At 36.2% G+C, this 21,488-nt stretch overlaps 1 protein-coding gene across 3 annotated transcripts in view; it reads right to left on the bottom strand.

Annotated features, from left to right (window-relative positions):
* Positions 1-2,522: 2,522 nt before the first annotated feature.
* The window catches only part of LOC136833489 (putative leucine-rich repeat-containing protein DDB_G0290503), a 119,767-nt gene continuing 100,801 nt past the window's right edge, over positions 2,523-21,488 (bottom strand). For all 3 annotated transcript variants that reach the window (XM_067095703.1, XM_067095705.1, XM_067095704.1), the window contains exons 5-7: positions 14,497-14,707; positions 14,138-14,278; positions 2,523-6,546 (exon numbers count right to left, since the gene is read on the bottom strand). In XM_067095703.1, the coding sequence (XP_066951804.1) occupies positions 6,364-6,546; positions 14,138-14,278; positions 14,497-14,707 (535 nt within the window). In that variant the 3' untranslated portion in view covers positions 2,523-6,363. The remainder of the gene's footprint in view (positions 6,547-14,137; positions 14,279-14,496; positions 14,708-21,488) is intronic.

The following is a 21,488-nucleotide window of genomic DNA, read 5'->3' as shown; positions in this document are numbered from 1 at the left end:
TACACACGTTGTGTTAAATTTTTTTTTATTGCTTTGACATAGGCTCCTTGATGACATGCTATTGGCTGCAGGAGTTGGATGTAGCTTGTGGCAAAACCCGGCCCAACACCCCATGACAACATGCTATTGGCTAGGAGGGTTGGAAATAACCAACCACAAAGCTCATATGCTTTGTGTATACAAGTCAGAAGGGGGATTTGCATTTTTTTGTCTCTTCCTTTCTCTTTCTCTCTCTCACTGAGATAAGAGAGAGAGAGAGAGAGAGAGAGAGAGAGAGAGAGAGAGAGAGAGAGAGAGAGAGAGAGAGAGAGAGAGATTTTATGCATATGTAACGTGTTTATTTGTTTTGTATAGTTTTTTAATAGATCAAACACCAAAGACCCATGCTGAAAATGCTTATCTTAATAGTTTACTGCCAATTTTAATGATTCAAAAACCAAACATACCTCAAACTATCATCCTAAAATACTTTAATATCATTTCAAAGTCATCTTACAACATTACCCTTAACCCTTAAGGGACGGCATAATTTATCAATGTGCAGCACCCCAGACCAGGAAACTTTGAGGTCGGCAAAATAACAAAAAAATCACATCAATGGAAAGAGAATGACACATACATTCACAATGAATAAATAAAAAAAATTCTAAAAAATTTTCCCTACCTTCCACGAGAAGTTGAAAATTACTATTTACAACCCCTTGTGGGGCCTCATTTACAAGACAATCGTAAATTTTACCAACTTATATATGTTTTTTCTAATAAATAAATTTATTGTATTTTGTAAAATTATTATTACTGCTCACACAATATCAAAACAGATAAGAAATAAAAGCAGTAACAAATTTTGTGGCATATTTGTTGTAAAATATTCATGTAAATTTACGAAAAGGAAGATTCAGTAACTTTTTTTTTTTTTACTTTTACATGCTTTTTCTAACATTTCTTTGCAATTTTCTTTGTAAAATTACATTTACAACCAACATACTATCGTAAAAGACAAAAACAAAAAACAACAGCAACCCCATCGTATATTTACAAGCAAATTTACAAAAAGACTCATGTGAGACAGAGAGATGCAGTACTTTCCCCCTTGAAGTCACAAGCATTACTGATACTGGCCTAACTCTCACGTCTGTATAAAAGTTGCCATTAGTGAATTTATAGCATATAGAAGTATTGACACCTTTGTTTCGAATCATTATTACCATAACAGTGGTGCATAATTCTGCTTCACACTGAAACTCAATCTGTCCTCCTCCCCAAACCTGTCTTACTTCACACTGAGACTTAATCCGTCCCTTAAGGGTTAAAGATATATGGCAGACAGCTACATGTGAAAACTAATCAAGTTACCCCTATATTCAAGTACAGCCATTTCCTCTCATAGTTTCAGTTAGAGCTTCATATTTTTGTTTATGATACAGCAATTCATATTTGATTGAGAGAGAGAGAGACTCTGTTTGCCCAGCATCACTATGTCAAAATGATTGACAGGGCTACACCCCTCTCCCACTTATCTACCAGAAAAAGACTGGAAATTCCACAAAATCATGCTAACTTCTTACCTAATTTACTATGTTTTCCTAGTTATTGAAATGCAAAAAGTTGTTTTTATAGCATAGTAAATATGTAAAAATGAATGACAAGGTAACATCACATTTATCTATAATAGGCAGTTCTCAGCATTTTTAGAATTGAATTGAATACAGAATTTAGGCCAAAGACCAAGCACTGGGACCTGCGAGGTCATTCAACGCTGAAATGGAAATTGACAGCGAAAGGTTTGAAAGGTGTAACAGGATGAAAACTTTGCAGTTGCACTATGAATCAATTGTTAGAAGGTGGAAGGTAAGATGGAAGAAAGAAAATATAAAAGGAGGTAGAGTAAAAGGAGTGAAAGAGGTTGCAGCTAGGGGCCAAAGGCATTCTGCAAAGAACCGTAAGTAATGCCTATAGTGCACTGCACGAGATGCACTAACCCCCTTCCCATTTACCTGTGCTTGGTAGACCTTTTCTTTGGACCTTGAAAAAAAAGTATGTAAAACATGTACACACACAGACCTTTACTGAGGAACAGGCGATGTTTTGTACCTTTCCAAGATTGTTTTTAACAAATCAACTGTACAGTATAGACCGAAACCAGAGTAATAAACACTGGTAACTTAATGACAGTAATATAAATTGTGCCATACCTGTTTGTGAATGCATTAAAATAGAAAAATAAGCATTCAGCATACCAGTATTTGATTACGTGTATAATGAGCAATTGCATAGTACTGTATACTTAGGGAGTAATAATTTCAGGACCAGTATGTTGTAAAAATAGTTAGTCTGCTTTTGGTATACAGTAGTCACAAACAATTTCGTGTTATGAGCTTTAACCAATAAATGACCCAAAACAATGACCAGTCTATTATTATTACTTGCCTTCAGCATCTGTAACAATTATCAATTCATTATTTTTTTATCACCACCACCACCCTGGAGCATCTTCAATTAGGAAAATGAAATATGAGCTGTACTAGTGAAAATATGCATGTATATTTATGCATACAAAACAATATGTACAAAAGATCAAATACTAATATGAGAAAAGTGACATAAGACAGGGGGGTAAATGGGCCTGTATATCATACAAGTTCAAGCAAGATTATGATTGTACTTTGGGGAATACACTGAGATCTGTTATAGTGTTATAAAACGAATCTTCTTCAGAATAATAAAAAATACATAATGACAAACGCAATAAAACACAAACTAATTCCAAGATATTCTAAAATATCACTAAAAAATCTACACAAGTCTTTTTTAAATATAACATATAAAAATGTTCTTGCCCTATAACTTTCTTATTGCTTGTACAGAGCCTATGAGAAGTAAGTTGCATATAAAATATTGCAATTGAAATTTTTTCAACTTTCAAAGATTTTTTTGATTAGTAAAAGTCAGTACAGAGCTCTCTCAAATCTAGTGAGAAGAATGTAAAAACATGACTGGACAAATAGTCTCTACATTAATGCTACTTAGTTTGCCATGTAATCAACAGGATACACAAGAGGTTAAGGTGCATAATATATCCCAGTCACCATAACCACGAGCTAACATCCATGACAAACATTTAATTCCTTATGGAAAATGAGAAATTTAATCCTGTACCAAAAAATATAAATGGCAATTGTTCTATATTAACTGACTGCTTTCATAAATTTCCACATAAGGAACCACAATACATTATCTTTCAATACTGCATTATCATAAGCTGTAATATGAACACAGCGTTATCACAAGAGCCTTATGAAGAAAAAGTACCGCTACACAGGGCTTCAAACACTGTACTGTAAAATAAATATAACAAACTTTGATGTACCAGAAAGATAAAATATGACATCAAATTATGATTTGCAAGCAAACTGGTTAATTCAGTGTTCAATTACACCTAGCCATATTTTGATGCAACTTCCTTTTACAAATGGCACCTAATAATCAAAGGCAATGATGCACTTTTTTTTAACATTAACAACTCTGGGCAGAGAGAGAGAGAGAGAGAGAGAGAGAGAGAGAGAGAGAGAGAGAGAGAGAGAGAGAGAGAGAGAGAGAGAGAGAGAGAGAGACTTCATTGTAGCATTAGTTAGTACAGTTTTTTGTCTCTTAAGCATTTTGCAATTTCAAAGGCTAATTGTGGAAAATTTTTTTATATTTCCTCTTCTACAACCAATCCTGGCAAGATAAAGTTACACTTAGCAAAATGTTTTGGAAGTTCTGTTGGCAAAGCATGTATTTTCTTCTGACTTAACACAGTCATTTTAAAGTTTAAAATTTGGCCCTCATACCACTAGTTTTTTTCAAATACTACTCATACAAATTATGAGATAAGGGAACACAATACTTACTCTCATTTAATTTTTTGTGATGGAGGGGAAAGAGAAACTTTGCATTATGAAAAAATTTTGACCAATAACTCATCAGACAGGGTCACTCAAAATAAAATGATACTGTATATAGCAATTAATTCAGTAATATAAAACATAGCCATATTTTACCAATAAACATATAAAACCTCTACTTACAAAATAGCCAAAGCCAATTCATTCATATAGTGCTGTCTTAATAAATACTTAATAAAATTACCTACATATTAAATATTAGCCATTTCTTCCAACGTAAAAAAAAATCTGAGCAGCAATTAAGCCCTTGTAAAGATAAACATATTTGTTTAATGTCAAATGTGAAAATTTGCTCCACCTTCAAAATAGAGTAGGTTATCTATTTGTTCTTGTGAGGTAATGGAAATATAAAATCAAATGTTCATTTGTTTTCAAAACTTTTGTATCATTTCCATATCAAACAAACCCTACTAAAGACTCCAGAGAAGATTGGCTTGTACCAGGATGAAAATTTTTCCAAATGCTCACAGCAAAGTACAGAAAACCACAAAAAATTTAAGTGAACTTTCATTACTTGAATCTAAGGTGCTATGTTGACTTGAAGGGAAGTGAAAACTATAGGAACTTAATTCCCTGAGTCTTGTTTTATAGATAATAGTAGTCTCAGCTGTCCTGTATTTCTTGCCAATACCAATTCCACATCATCAAAATATAAATATCCAGTGTTCTTATCAACTACTGTAATTTGGACAAAGCTTCCTTCACCAGCTACCATGCAAGAATAAAAATTCATTTGACACAACTGACGAAGTTACAGAGAATTAAATCTACTTGTTCCACTGGTGTCAAAAGAACATACTGCATAAAGAAGCTTTTTTGTGTATTTTTCCTTCCCACATACAGCTATAGTCTAAACATGTACCACATATTTATCAGTTTCCACATTGCTATGAGGCTTCACTGAAAAATAAACCATCCTGTGCCAATACCACAATCATATCCACAAGCCTTTATAACTTACTGACCCATCTTACAGAGCACAATCATGTGAAAGGTGTTGGAAGGAAAAAAAAAAGTTTGCATGAAGATAAAGAATAAAAAGGAATAATGGATTCCCTGAATATGTGACAAATGGAAGAAACTAAGATTTGGACCAATGACTAGTCTACAAACAAAATGAATACATGTATACAGGATAAATAAATGTTAATTTATACCATAAAACTAATATACACAAGGAAGAACTAACTAAAGTAAAGCTGTATATACAACAGATTCAGCATGGATAATAATGCAGTCCCCTAACCTATCTCAAGATCATTTATTGTTAACTGTTCTACCCACCAATAAATGTAATAGCTATCACTTTAAAGTATGGTAGTAAAATAAATCTTTTGATCACAAAAAATTTAACTTTCTATAGAGGATAGTTTTCGCACTTCTTACAAATGCATACTATCAAAGATATCCTCGTATTTAGGTTGTACTCAAGTCATCAACAACTTTCCACTATAAAATTTATCTACAAAAGTCACATGCTGAAAACTATACAAAATTATTTCCAATCAGGATTAATTTTCCTTCGAGTAACCTGCCTTTGGAAAAATTTCTTGTGCCAAGACAAGCTATAATGATCTACATAATGTATATAGATGTGCGTGTAGAACACAAGTGAGGTTTGCATACACAGGCACCATCCACAAACCAGGATGGCATTTTCTCCTTCCTTTTCACTGACAAGGCAGGTGGCAATATATATTTCTCTTAATATTTATGAACTATACACTATACATTATCATCTTCTTGTGGATCTGCTCAACCCACATGAAGAATAGTCTGCAAAAAGGCCACAGATTAATGAGGGAATTTGGATTCACACAAATTCCACTCTTTCAAGTTTCAAGACATTTATTATCAAAAAGTTCACACACAAATTTCACTTTCTTCAAAAATGTCATAATTTGCTAAATCACTCAGAAACCAAAATCACTGGTTTTAATCACATCACTGATTCTCAGTTTTCTAAACATAACAGATTTTCTTTTCAACAGTTTCATTTGGTAAGAATCTCATACACTACCACAAAGAAATTAAAGTAGCAAGACCCAAATACCGTCTTGAGAATAATTTCATCACAAAAATGATATGGATCTACAGTGGAATTCATGTGCAGCGCAAATTTAATGTTCACCTGGCATCTATGTAAAGAACTGACCTTCACCAGTAACTGAGACTGACCAGACTGCTATTTCATGAGCAATTTGTCTTTAATCTAGAGCGAGCGGGAGGCACACATGAACTGCATATTGTATAGCATAGTTCTCTGACTTTATAAATGCATCAACTATAAAAAAAAAAAGCCAAATCTCATCATTTCTTGAAATATCCTTGATACAAGAATAACATTCAAGAAGTCACCATTAAAAGTTCCGAGGGGGTTCCCATACACGCATGTTGGAAAGGAACCCCCATAAAACTAAAGGGGCAGATTAACAGGTTTTTGAAGATGAATGTGGTGGCTATCAAGGAAGCGCTTACAAAGGAGGGCAAAGTGAGGTGATGTCCAGTGTTGTAAGAGAAGACGACATTCTGATTCCAAACTTAACTCAAGTTTAGTTATCAAATGGTGATTCATTAATGCCTTGGTAGCCTCCATACTCTGAAAATAATCACAAAAAACATTTTAGATACCATCCAGGTTCTTACACAAACATACTAATGCAAATACTTACAAATTGAGAAATATTTTAAATGTAAAATACCTCAAAAGTAATGCTGAAATAAATACTGCATCTCCTTTCATTAAAGATGCTATTTTTTCCTTAAATAAATCTTGGAAATTTACTGTACATCCTAAAGACCAAAGGCCTTTAGTCACATTTTTTATAGTCCTATCCTACCTTCAGAAGCTATTTTTGCTAGACAGTAATCAGAAGTATGATCTCTGAATATATATTATGCAAGAATAAATTAGTAAATAAACAAAAATATCATAAAACTAAAAATACTGTATATAGTTCCAGATTCAATCCTATCTCGGCAGATTATGGTAGATGGGTAAGCCAATGAGTGTAACTTACTGTTGTATACAGTATCATTACTACTCATATTCTCATTCTCTTTAAATCACACTGACTGCATGAGAACAATATTGGCTGACAAACATGAATTTGTGGTACTTTAAAAGGGTTTACCAGTAAAACTTATTTTATAACAAGAATACTGTAATAAAAAATGCTTATGAAGTACTTTTACAAATAATAAAGTCCAAAATATTTTCAGGTTTTGTAGATCAAAATGTTTTCCTTGCTGCTAATATATGTACTGTGTGAATTTTTATAAAATGTAATTGTTACAAAATGTTATTCCATATTTATAATTTTCCTACTGTGCTGCTTAAGTTATTCCTTTGATAAAAAAAAAAAAATTCTGCATAAGCTGCATCCAATACTATCAAATTTCTTAAATACTGTGCCAGTTGTAGTTCCCTCCTACTACACTCACTAAAACACTGTAGTCCAAGAATATTTCCGATAAAACACGACTGGGCAGTTTATACTGAATACAGTATATTACTTGGTAATCTGTTTTAAGTATTTCAGTCTGCTGGTATGTCAACTTCAGAAAATTTAAATATTAAAATTAATGAACTTGAAAAATTATAATAATTCCTTGAAAATGAAACTTGAAGAAATTACTTAATTTCCTTAAAGAGGAAACTTGAAGAAATTACTTATTTGTTGTGGACCAAATTGGCATCTTCCATCTTTGGGACAGGCTCGTCTTCCATCCCACCACTACTAACAGATGATGGTAAATTGGTTACTGGACATAAGGTAAAGGGTGAACTGCTTCATTGAGCTTTTGAAGTTCAGCAATTGCCAGAGGATGTCCCTCTCCCTGATACTTGTTATCCTGAACCAGTTCTTACAAAATTTGCATTTTGTTCTAGGGATGCTAGTAAAATTCTTGATAATCTTAGAGCTAGGATGAAGATCCTGATGGTTTCTTCCCTTTATTTCTTAAAAAAGATTTCTAGTGTGCTGTCTCCCAACATCAATAGATTCTCCAGACTTTTATGTTGACAAAGTATCTTTGCTCATGAGTGCAAACTTAGTAATACAATGCCTGTTTCAAAGAGTGGCTTATATGCAGACCAGGAACTAAAGTCTAATTTCTGTTCTCCCTGTGCCTTCTAAGTTTCACAAAAACTTACTTTTTTTAAACCATTATACAAGTATGTGGAATCCAAAGGATTTTTAGCTAATAGTCAATACACATACAGGAAGCAGTTGGGTACCTGTGATGCTCTTTTAGATTTCGCATGCCATCTGCAAGGGAATCTTGATAAAGGTTATGATGTAGAGTAATTCAAATAGATTTTAGTGCCTGATTTCAATTTATTAAATTATTTTCATTTCAACTTTAGAATCTTGGAGTGGGTGGATATGTTGTAGGATTACGTCAAGATTTCCTTACAGGTACACAGCAGTTAGTTGCAGATAATGGAATCTTTAGTGAACCAGGTCTTATCATTTCTGGTGTTCCACAAGGTATTGACCTGGAAAACAAGGTTATTCAGTATGCTGATGATGCAACACTTGTGGGTGTACTAGTTTTCACTTATGAGAAATAAAGCTTCCCCAAAGTCTCAACTGTAACATGGAGCAGATTAGTCAATGGTGTAGTCGGTGGGGTATGAGGCTGAACTTCAGTAAAACGAAAACACTATTGATGAGTAGATCTCATAATGATTTTTAACCCTATTCTCCCCCTTCAAGTAGACGTGACTGCTGAATGTGCCTGAAGCTTTGACAATACCTGGTTTAACTTCTGACTCACATCTTACTTCTGAGAAACATCTAATGAAAGCATCAGCACATATTGATAAAATCAATGCAACCTGTTTTAGGTCACTGTCCTTCTGTTACTATAATACTCTCTGGTGTGGATGTCTGCTTCTGCTAGATATTTATATGTTTTTAGATAGAGTGGTTTGTGTGATGGTAGATTTGTTTCCTAACACTTGACTGGGACCAGCAACGGATGGTCTCTTTTTTGTCAACTTCTAATAATTTGTATTTTAACAGAGAACTTTTGCTATCACAACTGATCGCTGATCCTCTTTTCCTGCTGAGAGTAACCAAATTTGCTGAACAGTAGCACCAATATGCAGTAAATGAGCCATGCTGTCGAACTTCGCATTTCCAGGGGTCTTTTATTCCTCACACCACAGGACTGTGAAAGTCTCCCCGAGGATGTTGTGTAATTATAACCTAAAAAGTTCAAGTGAAGATGCAAAGCACTACTATCCAAAAACAATTCACCTTGTATATTTTTTATCATTTATCAATTCATAATTTTTTCCTTTTCTGAGAAATGATCTCTTCTTTCTCTATTTCCTATTATCTTCTATAACTTCTTTCAGATGAACATCATATTGTTTGGAAGCTTGATTTCATGCCAAAGGCCCTTGTAAGCTTGTTCCTTATGACTAAGAATTTATCTTCTGAATAGTATTATCAAATTAAATACAATGAAAAACTACAATTGCCAATGTGATGCATCAGCCAACAAAGCCACCAACTCGTGAAAGTGATTTAACCTTATTTATTTCTCTCCCTCCCCAAGTCAAAATTGGGGGTGTGTCTTTGATGTTAGGAAATAGGTAAATGAGATCTAAAAACTACCATAAAGTGAAAAAAAATTAAATTCATTAGTGGTTGCACCACATAATCACACATATAGGCCTAATCTCCAAATATCCCCTGACTACAGTTTCATCAAACATACAGAACAATGATAGTATGATATAAGCCCAACCTGGACTCAATGATGTCAACCAGTTGCCTACTTAGATGAAGATGGTTTGCAGCAATTAAACAGTTCTGTTTTTAATTCCCCAGATTGCTTCCTCTCTATAGAACTGCCGCTTTCAATATTACCCCAATAATTATTAAAGTGGATTTCTACAATATTAACCCAATTATTATTAAAGTGGATTTCTATACTTTAGTAGGTACTTATCTGTTACTGACATACATTTTTGATCACAAGTGTAATGTTGTGGCTATCTATTAGCAGCTACACATTTACTTGTGGGAATTACCACGCACTTCTTTCCAGTTGTTGTCTATATTACAGAATTTTTTCAGTGAATTGTGTTTGTTTCTTTCCTCCATAAAGGTTTGATGTTAGTACCTCAATGTGGATTCTCATTTATGCTAATCACTTGTATCTGGTTCTTTTTTCTTGCATTGTGAATACACAATAACTTGGACTGTCTTTACTTCTTTGCCCTTTGTTCCCCAGTTTGCAGAGGGCCACATCTAGGAAGAAAGGGTTACCATGGGCCTTTTCCAGGACATTATTATTATTAAAGTAGTTTAACCAGACCACTGAGCTGACTTTCAGCTCTCATAGGGCTGGCCCGAAGGATTTGATTAAAATACTAGGTCCAGGCCTGAAGTCAAGAGTTGTCTTTAACCTCTAAATTTGTTCCCATCATCCTACACCAATTGTGTAGAAGAAAAACCCCTACATATTTTGGCACGCAACATAGGGCTTTGATAGTAAAGTAAGAGTGAGGTTCAAAATTGGAGATGGCGGAGGAGCAAGTTTGGAAGGTGTTGGGTCAGGTGAAGGGGAGCAAGGTTGGAAGCATAGGTGGGATAGGCTGACATTCATGATGATCAGCCTGCAAAATAAGTTAGAGGAAGCCCATGAAAGGGAAAATAGTTTGGTTGCAAGGATTCAGGCGACACATGAGAAAATGTGTGAGATGTCAAAAGAAAGTGGCCGAGGTGGCTAAGAGTGAGCCTGGTGTTGTGAAAGGAAGTGAGGACACTGAGGCAAAAGGTACAAAGCAGAAAATCCATAAGAAAAGGAGGGAGTTATCAAGTAAGAGTAAGGGAGTACCTGCCATGGATGAGGACGGTATAAGTGAAGTGAATGAAGGTGATGAGAAAGAGAAAAGTAAGGAAAGATAGGGAAAGAAGAAAACACAAAAGGGGAGAGGTGTGAAGGAAGAGGAATCGAGTTCCAGGATTTGGAGGGGTAGCTTGGACTCGGAAGTTGAGAGTGATTGCAAGAGTGGAGAAGTATACCTTAGTTTTACCAGACCACTGAGCTGATTAACCCTTAAATGCCTATTGGACGTATCATACGTCGACTAAAATTGTCTGTTAGGTGCCGAGTGGACGTACCGTACGTCGACTACAAAAAATTTCAACCTTCGGTCAACTTTGACTCGACCGAAATGGTCGAAAAATGCAATTGTAAGCTAAAACTCTTACATTCTAGTAATATTCAATCATGTACCTTCATTTTGCAACAAATTGGAAGTCTCTAGCACAATATTTCGATTTATGATGAATTTTTGAAAAAACTTTTTCTTACACACGAGGCGTAACTCAGCCGAAAATTTCATAAATTCTTTTGTCATTTTGTCGTAATTTTTGCACTGCTCTATATTAGCCGTTACATAAAGTTTTATATATGAAAATGTGCGCAATTTCATGTACAATACAGCAAAATACAACCCATGGTTGTAGCTTTTATCAGTTTGGAAATATTTTCATATAAACCACGATAACTGCCAAAATTTCAACCTTCGGTCAACTTTGACTCGACCGAAATGGTAAAAAAACGCAATTGTAAGTTAAAACTCTTACATTCTAGTAATATTCAATCATTTACCTTCATTTTGCAACCAATTGGAAGTCTCTAGCACAATATTTCGATTTATGGTGAATTTTTGAAAAACTTTTTCCTTGTGTCCGCGCCAGAAATTCTTTCACACGTTGTCGTAATGTTTGCACTGTTTTATATTAGTCGTTACATAAAGTTTTATATATGGAAATGTGCGCAATTTCATGTAGAATACAACAGAAAATAACTCATGGTTGTAGCTTTATCAGTTTTGAAATATTTTCATATAAATCACGATAACTGCCAAAATTTCAAGCTTCGGTCAACTTTAACTCAACCAAATGGTCAAAAACGCAATTATAAGCTAAAACTCTTACATTCTAATAATATTCAATCATGTACCTTCATTTTGCAACAAACTGGAAGTCTCTAGCACAATATTTCGATTTATGGTCAATTTCTGAAAAAAAATTTTTTCCTTACGCTCTGCGCTGCAGTAACTCGGCCAACATCTCAGAAATTCTTTCGTCATGTTGTCGTAATGTTTGCATCATTTTACATTAGTGTGTGTGTATACCTTAGTTTTACCAGACCACTGAGCTGATTAACAGCTCTCCTAGGGCTGGCCCGAAGGATTAGACTTATTTTACGTGGCTAAGAACCAATTGGTTACTTAGCAACGGGACCTCGTTACATAAACTTTTATATATGTGCGCAATTTCATGCAGAATACAACAGAAAATAGCTCATGGTTGTAGCTTTTATCAGTTTTGAAATATTTTCACATAAATCACGATAACTGCCAAAATTTCAACCTTCGGTCAACTTTAACTCGACCGATATGGTCAAAAACGCAATTGTAAGCTAAAAACTCTTACATTCTAGTAATATTCAATCGTTTAACTTCATTTTGCAATAAATTAGAAGTCTCTAGCACAATATTTCGATTTATGGCGAATTTAAAAAAACATTTTCCTTACGCTCTGCTTGCCGTAACTCGGCCGAACATCTCAGAAATTCTTTTCGTCGTTGTTGTAATATTTGCACCGCTTTATATTAGTCGTTACATAAAGTTTTATATATGAAAATGTGCGCAATTTCATGTACAATACAACAGAAAATAACTCATGGTTGTAGCTTTTATCAGTTTTGAAATATTTTCATATAAATCACGATAAATAGAAAAAATTTGACTTTCGGTCAACTTTAACGCTAACCAAATGGTCGAAAACTGCAATTGTAAGCTAAAACACTTACAGTCTAGTAATATTCAATCCATTAGCTTGATTTTTCAACAAACGGGAAGTCTCTAGCACAATATTTTGATTTATGGTGAATTTTTGAAAAAACATTTTTTACGCCTGCTGCTTACATTAATTCATGCATCATTTTGTGATAATATTTTCTGTGTTGCTTTGATCGTTTTAAAATTTGTTAGATACCAAAATCATCGCAATTTAGTGTACAATACAACTGAAAATAATTAACTCATTAGCTTTAACCGTTTTGCTTACAGCGCAATTTGTATACAATTATATACAAGTTTTTTTTTTTTTTTGCTGTCATATATTCCAATATTTATATATGATAATGATATTTTTTCATTTCTGATGGTTGCATACTAAACTTCAGGCAATGACAAAAAAAATGAGCTAAAAATGAACTCTTAATCTTAAAAACTAAGCATTCTGTGATTTTTTGAAAAAAAACTTTTTTTCCGCTTCGGCGCTAACTCACCGAACGCCGCCGGCATATGGGAGATGTTTTTGTAAATAGGGCTTCGGCGTTAAAGGGTTAACTGTCTCTGACAGGAGCCAATGGAACAAGAAAAAGGAATCAACATAGGTTCTCTGGACAAAACCTCCTTCCTCTGCTTTCATCTCCCCTTCTTGCACGGGTTCCACTCGGGAGAAAGCAATCCCTCACACATCCATCTCCACAGAAAACACAAATGGAATGCAGGTCTACTGCAACAGGAGACAAACTTGTTACAGTGCCCTTCCTTCCCTGCACAACAACAACACTTGGGTCTTACCTCCGTGCTTCCGGCAATAACAAAAAGATAAGCATGTGTCATACCCATGGCACTTTGTATCTCAGCAATTTCTCACTGTAGGACCCCATTTGTATTCTTGCTAGAAATAATGTGACACTATCTCACTCTAATGTGTCATAAATACACCACAAGATTTCCCAAAAGGCAAAAAAGACACACAAAAAGGTTGCCAGTACACATGTATCATGCACTAGATACAATAAGTCTTAACACAACCACAGTGAAGGTAGGCTGGGAAAGTGTGGGCATCATGCCTGAGGCTTACCTACATTCTTTTGTTTTCTCAGTCTATGGTATACACAGTCGTCTGAGAGATGCACAGTAGGATGACACCACATTTGGAAAGTGAGGTTTGTATCTCCAATAGAACATTTGTTTTCACTATCAAATGCATAAAACTTAAACATTTTACTTCTTATTAATTTGACTGGAAAACTGCCAAAAGATGTACTTCCTTTAACTTACTATATCTGCAAAAGAGTTGATAAACTGTTAATGAGAATCAAATACTAAAACATAAAGAAATATTTTAATAAATTCTTACCTGAGCAGACTGAGTTGCAAGAAGGGCAACTTTTGGTATAAGTTCTTGCTGATATGTTGCAGGCCATATGGATTCTGAAGCAAGGCCCATTTCAAGTGCCATTGATGCAGTTACCTTATGACCCAGGAAGAGCTGCATGGACTATATAGTAAAAAAATTCATGAATAATTCAAATTAAATGTGCAGTAAAGTTTCATCAGTATGATCATCTATTCACTTTCAAGGAAGATAACTACTGACCTCCTTCATGTGGTATATTTTGAACTAAATACCTTGACTATATTTGAAAACTGAATAAAATGCTTCACTACAATTTTTTTCAAATACAAATCAACTTGTGTTCTATCTATTTTTCTTACCTTTAGTTTCCCAAAGAGATTTGGAAAAGTATAAGTAGCGCCACCTTCAGGAATCTGCCCCAACTTTGCATAAGGGAGATAAAATTCTGCCTTGTCATTAACAATGACTAGATCAAACAGTGGCAACATTGTTACACCTAATCCCATGGCATTGCCATTTACTCCAGCAACAATAGGTTTAGGAAACTGCACCAGTGTTCTCAGGAACTCTCTGAAATAATTACAATATAAATTAAATTCCAATGGTAACCACTGTTTGACCATAAAAATATACAAAAAACATTATGAAGAGAAAATAACTTTCCTTAAAACCTAAATGCACTGAATTAACTTGTAAAGAATAAACATTACATCTAATCTTACAAAAAAGCCTTCTTTAAAAATATTCTGGAAACAATGTTATCCAACAATATACAGTAACTGGAAATCTTGAAAATTTCTGTACAGATACAGTGCAGCCATCTTTAAGTCAAGAACCCCACACTTTCCCTTCCTACTACCACTTACTCTAATTATTAGGAGCTAATTTTTAACTACAAGTTGCCAATTCAAATGCTGGAAAAAGTATGACCCCATTTAAGAAGTGTAATATCTGTCAATTTCAAGTTACTTCAAATGGAAACAAAAAATGACAAACGATATTCACAAATACAAACAAAATTTCAAAAACATTTCCAATAAACAAATACTGAGTTATGGGTTATTTCCATTCATGCTTATCACCTGCATTTATACCATAAAATTATAATTTACTGGGAATGTAGCAAAGGGGAAAAAAAATTAAAATCATGCCCTCTAAAAAAAATCAAGTCATACAATTTAATCTCTCTTTCTCTTACACTGTGCAAGATTATTTTATTAAAAGTTGGTATCCTTTAGTATAATGTGATTTAAATAACTGTATTTATCAGTACAGTCGACCCTCGTTAAGATGGACTAATAGGGGGCCAGGATGTCCATCTTAGCAGATAGTCTGGTTTAACTGACGATATCTATATATATACTGTACCTATATAAATATACTGTATTTCATTATTTTTATAAAGTGTATGAATAATAAACCAATGTAGAAACATTTGAATTAAAGCTCATGGTAAAAGATGAAAAATGAAGAATAAAACATGATAAAAAAGATAGAATTCAGCCACATAATGTAGATGCCTAGGCCAAAACATGAATGCATAATTAAAGTAAAAAGAAGTGGAGTCTCTAAAATGAAAAGTAAGATAATGGAATTTAGATTACAGGTACACAATCCTTTATCCGAAATCCTCGGGGACAGATTTGTTTCAGTTTTTGGAATTTTTCGGATTTCGGAACTGTGGGGTCAGCAGCATAATCAAACATCACTATTGCAGCAAAAACATTTTTTTCCCCTTTTTTCATGTTTTTTCAATTTTGTTATTTATTCATTATAGTTTATTATTATTTATATTAATATACTGTTAAATGAATGTGAGATAATATTAAGCTCACCAATAATAAAATAGTGGGACAATTAAAACCATAAGTTCACTAACACATTTTGTTTTCAACAAAAGCACTCCGTAAAAAGTAAAAATATAAATGATCAAAATAACTGTAATTCAACTTGTGATTTTTAATGATAAGTAAGACTATAAAATACATTTCATCATATCGATCCTGGAGAGGGTTGTTTTTATTGTTAGTAATATCGTCATCAGTTTCCAGTCGTAAATCTAAGGACAGTCCGGGAATAGGATTCGCAAGTGATGATGCATCACCACGACAGACTGTTGTGGGATTTTTCATACCACTATATTAATGAAACTTAAAATTATTGTTGAATTCATGTTTTCATGAAGAAATAATTACATAAAGCAAGTTATTGAGTAATATTTGCCATCAGCAGCCAAATAATCATGATCACGGTACCATTCAAACTTAGTGCTGTCACGACATATGTCTATAAATAGAACAGAAATAGAGGGCAGTCATTGGCTAGCAGACCTTCATGGCAACCAGCCAGCCAATCAGGTTTTAGCTGTATTCTGTCTGAGAAAGAACTTTTGCTCAGAGAAGCTGACGATGACATAAGTGCGTGTTTTAAATGCAATACGTAGTTTTTAATAGTGTATGTATTTTACTGATTACATGAATAGAATGAATTCCTTCTTATTACTTTTAGTGCAAAATTGTTGGTTCAGAGATTCTTCAGCAACAAAATTCTTCTCTTTAATCTCTTGAGGATTGAATTACGCTACATAGGGGGAACTGGCAATTCTCTCTCTCTTTCACTCATGTCATTTGCTACGCAAACACAAGTACTGTTCAGTAGCTCGGCTTTTGTCTTCGTAAAGTTTACCTTTGTCAAGTCTTTTCTTTCCTTAAAAACATAAACAAGGCAACGTACTATAGCTACCAGTCGGGCAGCAGATAGGTAAAACTGTTAATGCTCAGTGATTGGCTACGATATTTCATACCCTTCCAGACAATAGCGTTTCTTAATGACAATACGTGCTGTGTACAAGTTAAACTGGTTACTATAGCCGATTCACTTCAGGTAGATTCTTGGGCCTACGAGATGTTTGGTGGCCTCTGACTGGCTGGTACCGGGAGGTATACAGCTCACTTACAGTTTCATTTCAACATCTGTAGCTCAGACAACTTAATATATTTTATATTTCTTCATTTATGTCACATTTTACACAAGACAGGAAAGTTTTGGTCATATCATAGGATTCGGTATTAATTGTACAACTAAATCGTGGTTTCCTGAAATCAGTAAAGCCCTGTACACACTATGCATCATGTATCAGCCATGTGATGCAGTTGTGGTGTTGAATAAAATTACTAGCAGCCACTTGTTCTCTGGCCAGATTTGACAATAGGCGTCACATGTTCGAGAAGAGAAAGTTGAAAGGGATATACAGAGTGCGATTAATGGATTAAAGGAGGGGCAAATATTCCATTTGCCCTTCCTTGTCAAGGTTCTTCAAAATGCCTTTAGCCTCACTTATTATTCTTCAACGACCACTGAAGTACTATGAACATCTTTCCCGCTAAATTCATTCAAATCATATGGTGCGTAATATTAATACTCACATGAGTTAGCCCGTCCATCACTCAAAACCTGTTATAGATACTGATATGATGATGCCCGCCCATGAAGGGTGAAAGCCATCCATGTGTTAGCAAGAAAAGCCAGGTTTTTGGCTTTCACACAAATTAACTACCAATTACAAAGTTTAAAACTTTAACTGGGACTTAAAACTAAGCACTTAAACTTGCTTCTTTTGGCTTTTCTCCTGTAGGTGTTTCCATAATTGTTAAAATTTGGAGCGCTGACAATAATTGAATCTGTTCCAAATGGGCCAATGAAAGGTAATGGCGCCCTGGTCTCTTGCCAGTGTGTTTGTCAACAATATGGCAGACCGTGCATGCACAATAATCACTTCCTCTTGTAGCAAGTTTGATGAAAGAAAGAACCTAGGTACAGCTTTGCTGTAAGACAAGGGAAAGAGCCCTCTTATCTTTGAGTTCATTACATACCCCATCACGTGTCATAGTGTTTATCATTACGACACATTACCTGGCCACAAGAACAACTAAAAGAGAATTCTTTGATATTACTTTGGTCACCATGGAGCTCTGACAGACCCACAGGGGGCAACTCCTTGAGGATGAAACAAATGCCTACACTATAGAAAATAGGCTTTACTCACTGGGCAAATTTCATTTTTGGTAGACAATCCTGTACTGGGTTTATGCTTGTAGACTGAATTTTATTTTCAGTACACTGTACTAGGCTAGGCTTTCACACATAATTACCAAACTTATGTAACAATTCATAATTACCTCTTATAATGAACAACCACTTGCTAATGCATAAATACCACTTACCAAAAAACTGACATAAACAACATGACATTTTTATAATAAAATAAAGTTTTATATATACTTAACAAGTAATTACACAGTTATTGTTTAACAAACAACCACGGCAGCCTAAAACTTCAAAATTCGCGGTAACTATTCAAACTGCCTAGTGTAGGTGACTAGACCCCGCCCAATCATTTTTGCCCTGATGCCCATGTGAGGGGAGGAGGGAGGGCTCTGATTCAGTAATTATTAGGCAAGTGTTATATAAAACTTGATTATAAAAATGTCATTTTTATATAAACTTACCAAGTAATTACATAGCTGAATCTACACTTACAAGAGGTGGGATAAATGGACATGTTTTACCTCAAAACATTAAGAAAAAAATGACTTTGATAACAGAAAAGTTGCCAGCATTGGTACAATGCTTGTCGTTTCCTTATCTGGTAAGAGAGCCACTGCAGGTGGGTACTGCCTCTAGTTGTCGTTCATCTTAACCAGTAGTGGCGTGGTGGTATAGCCATGGGTTGCCTCCTACTTTAATGGGGGACTCTGCAGTGAAGGAGGTACTCTACGTGCTAGCAAAGTTAAAAGGTGCCCTTCCCTGGGCATAGACTAGAATAAAAACATACAACGCGTCACCTACACTACAATAAAAAAGACCACACCCAACCACTAAAAGAACTGGTGGGTAATCCAGGTACTATGTACCTCCAGTCTCACCTTGGACTCAACACACCCTGCATCAAGGTGAGGAGATAGAGGACGGAGAGAGAGCACCCATGCTTCCTCTCCGAGCACCATGCCAGTCATGGATAAGGGTCATAACGGAGTACTACAATTTTTGAAAACCGATTCCACTTCCACATAAAATGATGCAAAGACTGACTTGCACTTCCAATACGTTGATTGTAAGATGGAGGAGAGGGACATGTTATGCTGGAAGGCAAGAGAAGTAGCAACCGCTCGAACCTCATGTGCTCTAACCTTAATGGTAGTGTCCTCCTGGATCTGAGAGTGCGCCTCTGAAATTAAGTCACTCAAAATATAGGAGGTTGCATTTTCAGACATCGGATGGGAGGGGTTCCGAACGGAGCACCATAAAAGACTAGAAGGGCCTCTAACCCTCTCAGTCCTCTGAAGATAGTATTTCAGTTCTCGCCTTCCTCCGGACTGAGGATGTCCGCTAGACTTTTAATGAAGAAGGAACGAGGCCAGGGCTTGGAAGGGTCTTCGTTCTTAGCAAGGCACTCGAGAGAGAAGGAGCATACTGCATCTCTCTGAGTAAAACCTACTCTTCTTGTCAGTGGCTTGGAGCTCACAGACTCGTTTAGCGGTGGCTAATGCAACTAGGAAGAGTGTCTTTCTAGTTAGGTCGCTTAGAGAGACTGAACAGAGGGGTTTGAAGGCTGGGACTGACAGCCACTTCAAGACCAGGTCGAGATTCCATGAGACATTTTCCGATCTCTTTTGTCTGGTCATGTCGAAGGATTTGACGAGATCACCGAGGTCTTGGTTGGAGGACAGGTCCAACCCTCTGTGCTTAAAAAAGTACCTAACATGGACAATAATTTCTTGTGTGACCTCAAGAAGAGCAGAAAGTCAGCGATCTGGCTTACAGATGTCTAAGAAGAAAGACATTATTTCTATGGCACCATCTCCGGTAGCCTGTCCATTTAGACTGGTAGAGGTTGCTAGAAGACTGGCCCCTGCATCTAGCAATAGCCTCCACAGCCACTCTTGAAAATCCCTTCGCTTTGATGAGGCTCCGGACAGTCTGAATCCTGTCAGGGCCAGAGAGGACAAACCTTGGTGGAACCTGTGGAAATGGAGTTGTTTGAGAAGAAACGGTTTTTGAGGGAGCAGTCTTAGAAAGGTCCACCAGAAGTAGCAGCAGATCTGGGAACCATTCCTTCGTTGGCCAGAAAGGAGCCACTAGAGTCACTGAGATGTCTTGATGAGAGAAGAACTTGTTTAACACCTCTCTGACCATGCCAAACGGAGGAAACTCAGACGTCTAGTTCCGACAAGTCCTGGAGCATGGCATCTATCACCCCTGTCAGAGGGTCCAGGGCTGGAGAGCAGAAGGGAAGACATTGCTTCCTGGACATTGCAAACAGGTCGATCGATGGGGTGCCCCAAATTTTCCAAAGATCACTGCAGACCAGAGGGTCCAGGGTCCATTCCTTGGGAAGGACCTGGTTGCGGCGACTCAACTCGTCCACTAAAACGTTCAGTTTCCCTTGAATGTAGCGGGTGATGAGGGTGATCTGGTTCTGTTCTGCCCAAAGTAGGAGTTCTCTGGAGGCTTCATAAAGGGAGAAAGAGTAAATGCCTCCCTGGTTGTGGATGTAGGTTAGAGCAGCGGTGTTGTCGAAATGAACGATCAGCGTCTTGTCGAAGATCTGGGGATAGAATGCCTGGAGGCCCAGATGAATGGCCTTCACCTCCTTGATATTTATATGGAAGCATCTCTGATCCATGGACCATGTCACAGACACTTCTTGGTCTCCTAGAAGGGCTCCCCAACCTTTGTCCGACGTGTCTGCATATAAGTCTAGATTGGGGTTCAGCGGTAGAAGAGATTTTCCTCGAAGTAGTCTTCCTTTGCACAGCCACCATCGTAGGTCTGCCTTGATCTCCTGTGTGATGGGAAAAGCGTACAAATCCGGTTGGGTCTTCCTGTCCCAGTTGGCCTTAAGAAAATACTGCAGAGGTCTCATGTGCAGTCTGCCCAACGTCACAAACTGCTAACTGGAGGCCAAGGTGCCCCGGAGACTCATCCATTGGTTGGCCGAGCAGACCGGGAGAGAGAGAAACTGGCAGACTGTGCAGAGGCAAGAGTTGATCTCTTGGGGGGATGGAAAAGCCTAAGAAGTCTGAGACTTCAGTGCCATCGCCAAATAAAGGATCTCCTGTGTTGGAGACAGTTGTGACTTCTGCTTGTTGATGAGAATGCCCAACTTTCGAGTCAGGCAAAGAGTTGTCTTTAAGTCCTCAATGCAACTTTCCTTCGACTGGGAATGGAGAAGCCAGTCATCCAAATACAGGGAGATGTTGATCCCGAGGAGGTGGAGCCACTTGCCAAGAGGAGCAAGAACATGAGAGAAAACCTGAGGGGTTGTTGAGAGGCTGAAGCATAAGGCCCG

This window comes from Macrobrachium rosenbergii, chromosome 51, assembly GCF_040412425.1.
Source record: "Macrobrachium rosenbergii isolate ZJJX-2024 chromosome 51, ASM4041242v1, whole genome shotgun sequence".
NCBI classification, from domain to species: domain Eukaryota; kingdom Metazoa; phylum Arthropoda; class Malacostraca; order Decapoda; family Palaemonidae; genus Macrobrachium; species Macrobrachium rosenbergii.
This window is presented reverse-complemented; position numbering and strand designations above follow the sequence as displayed.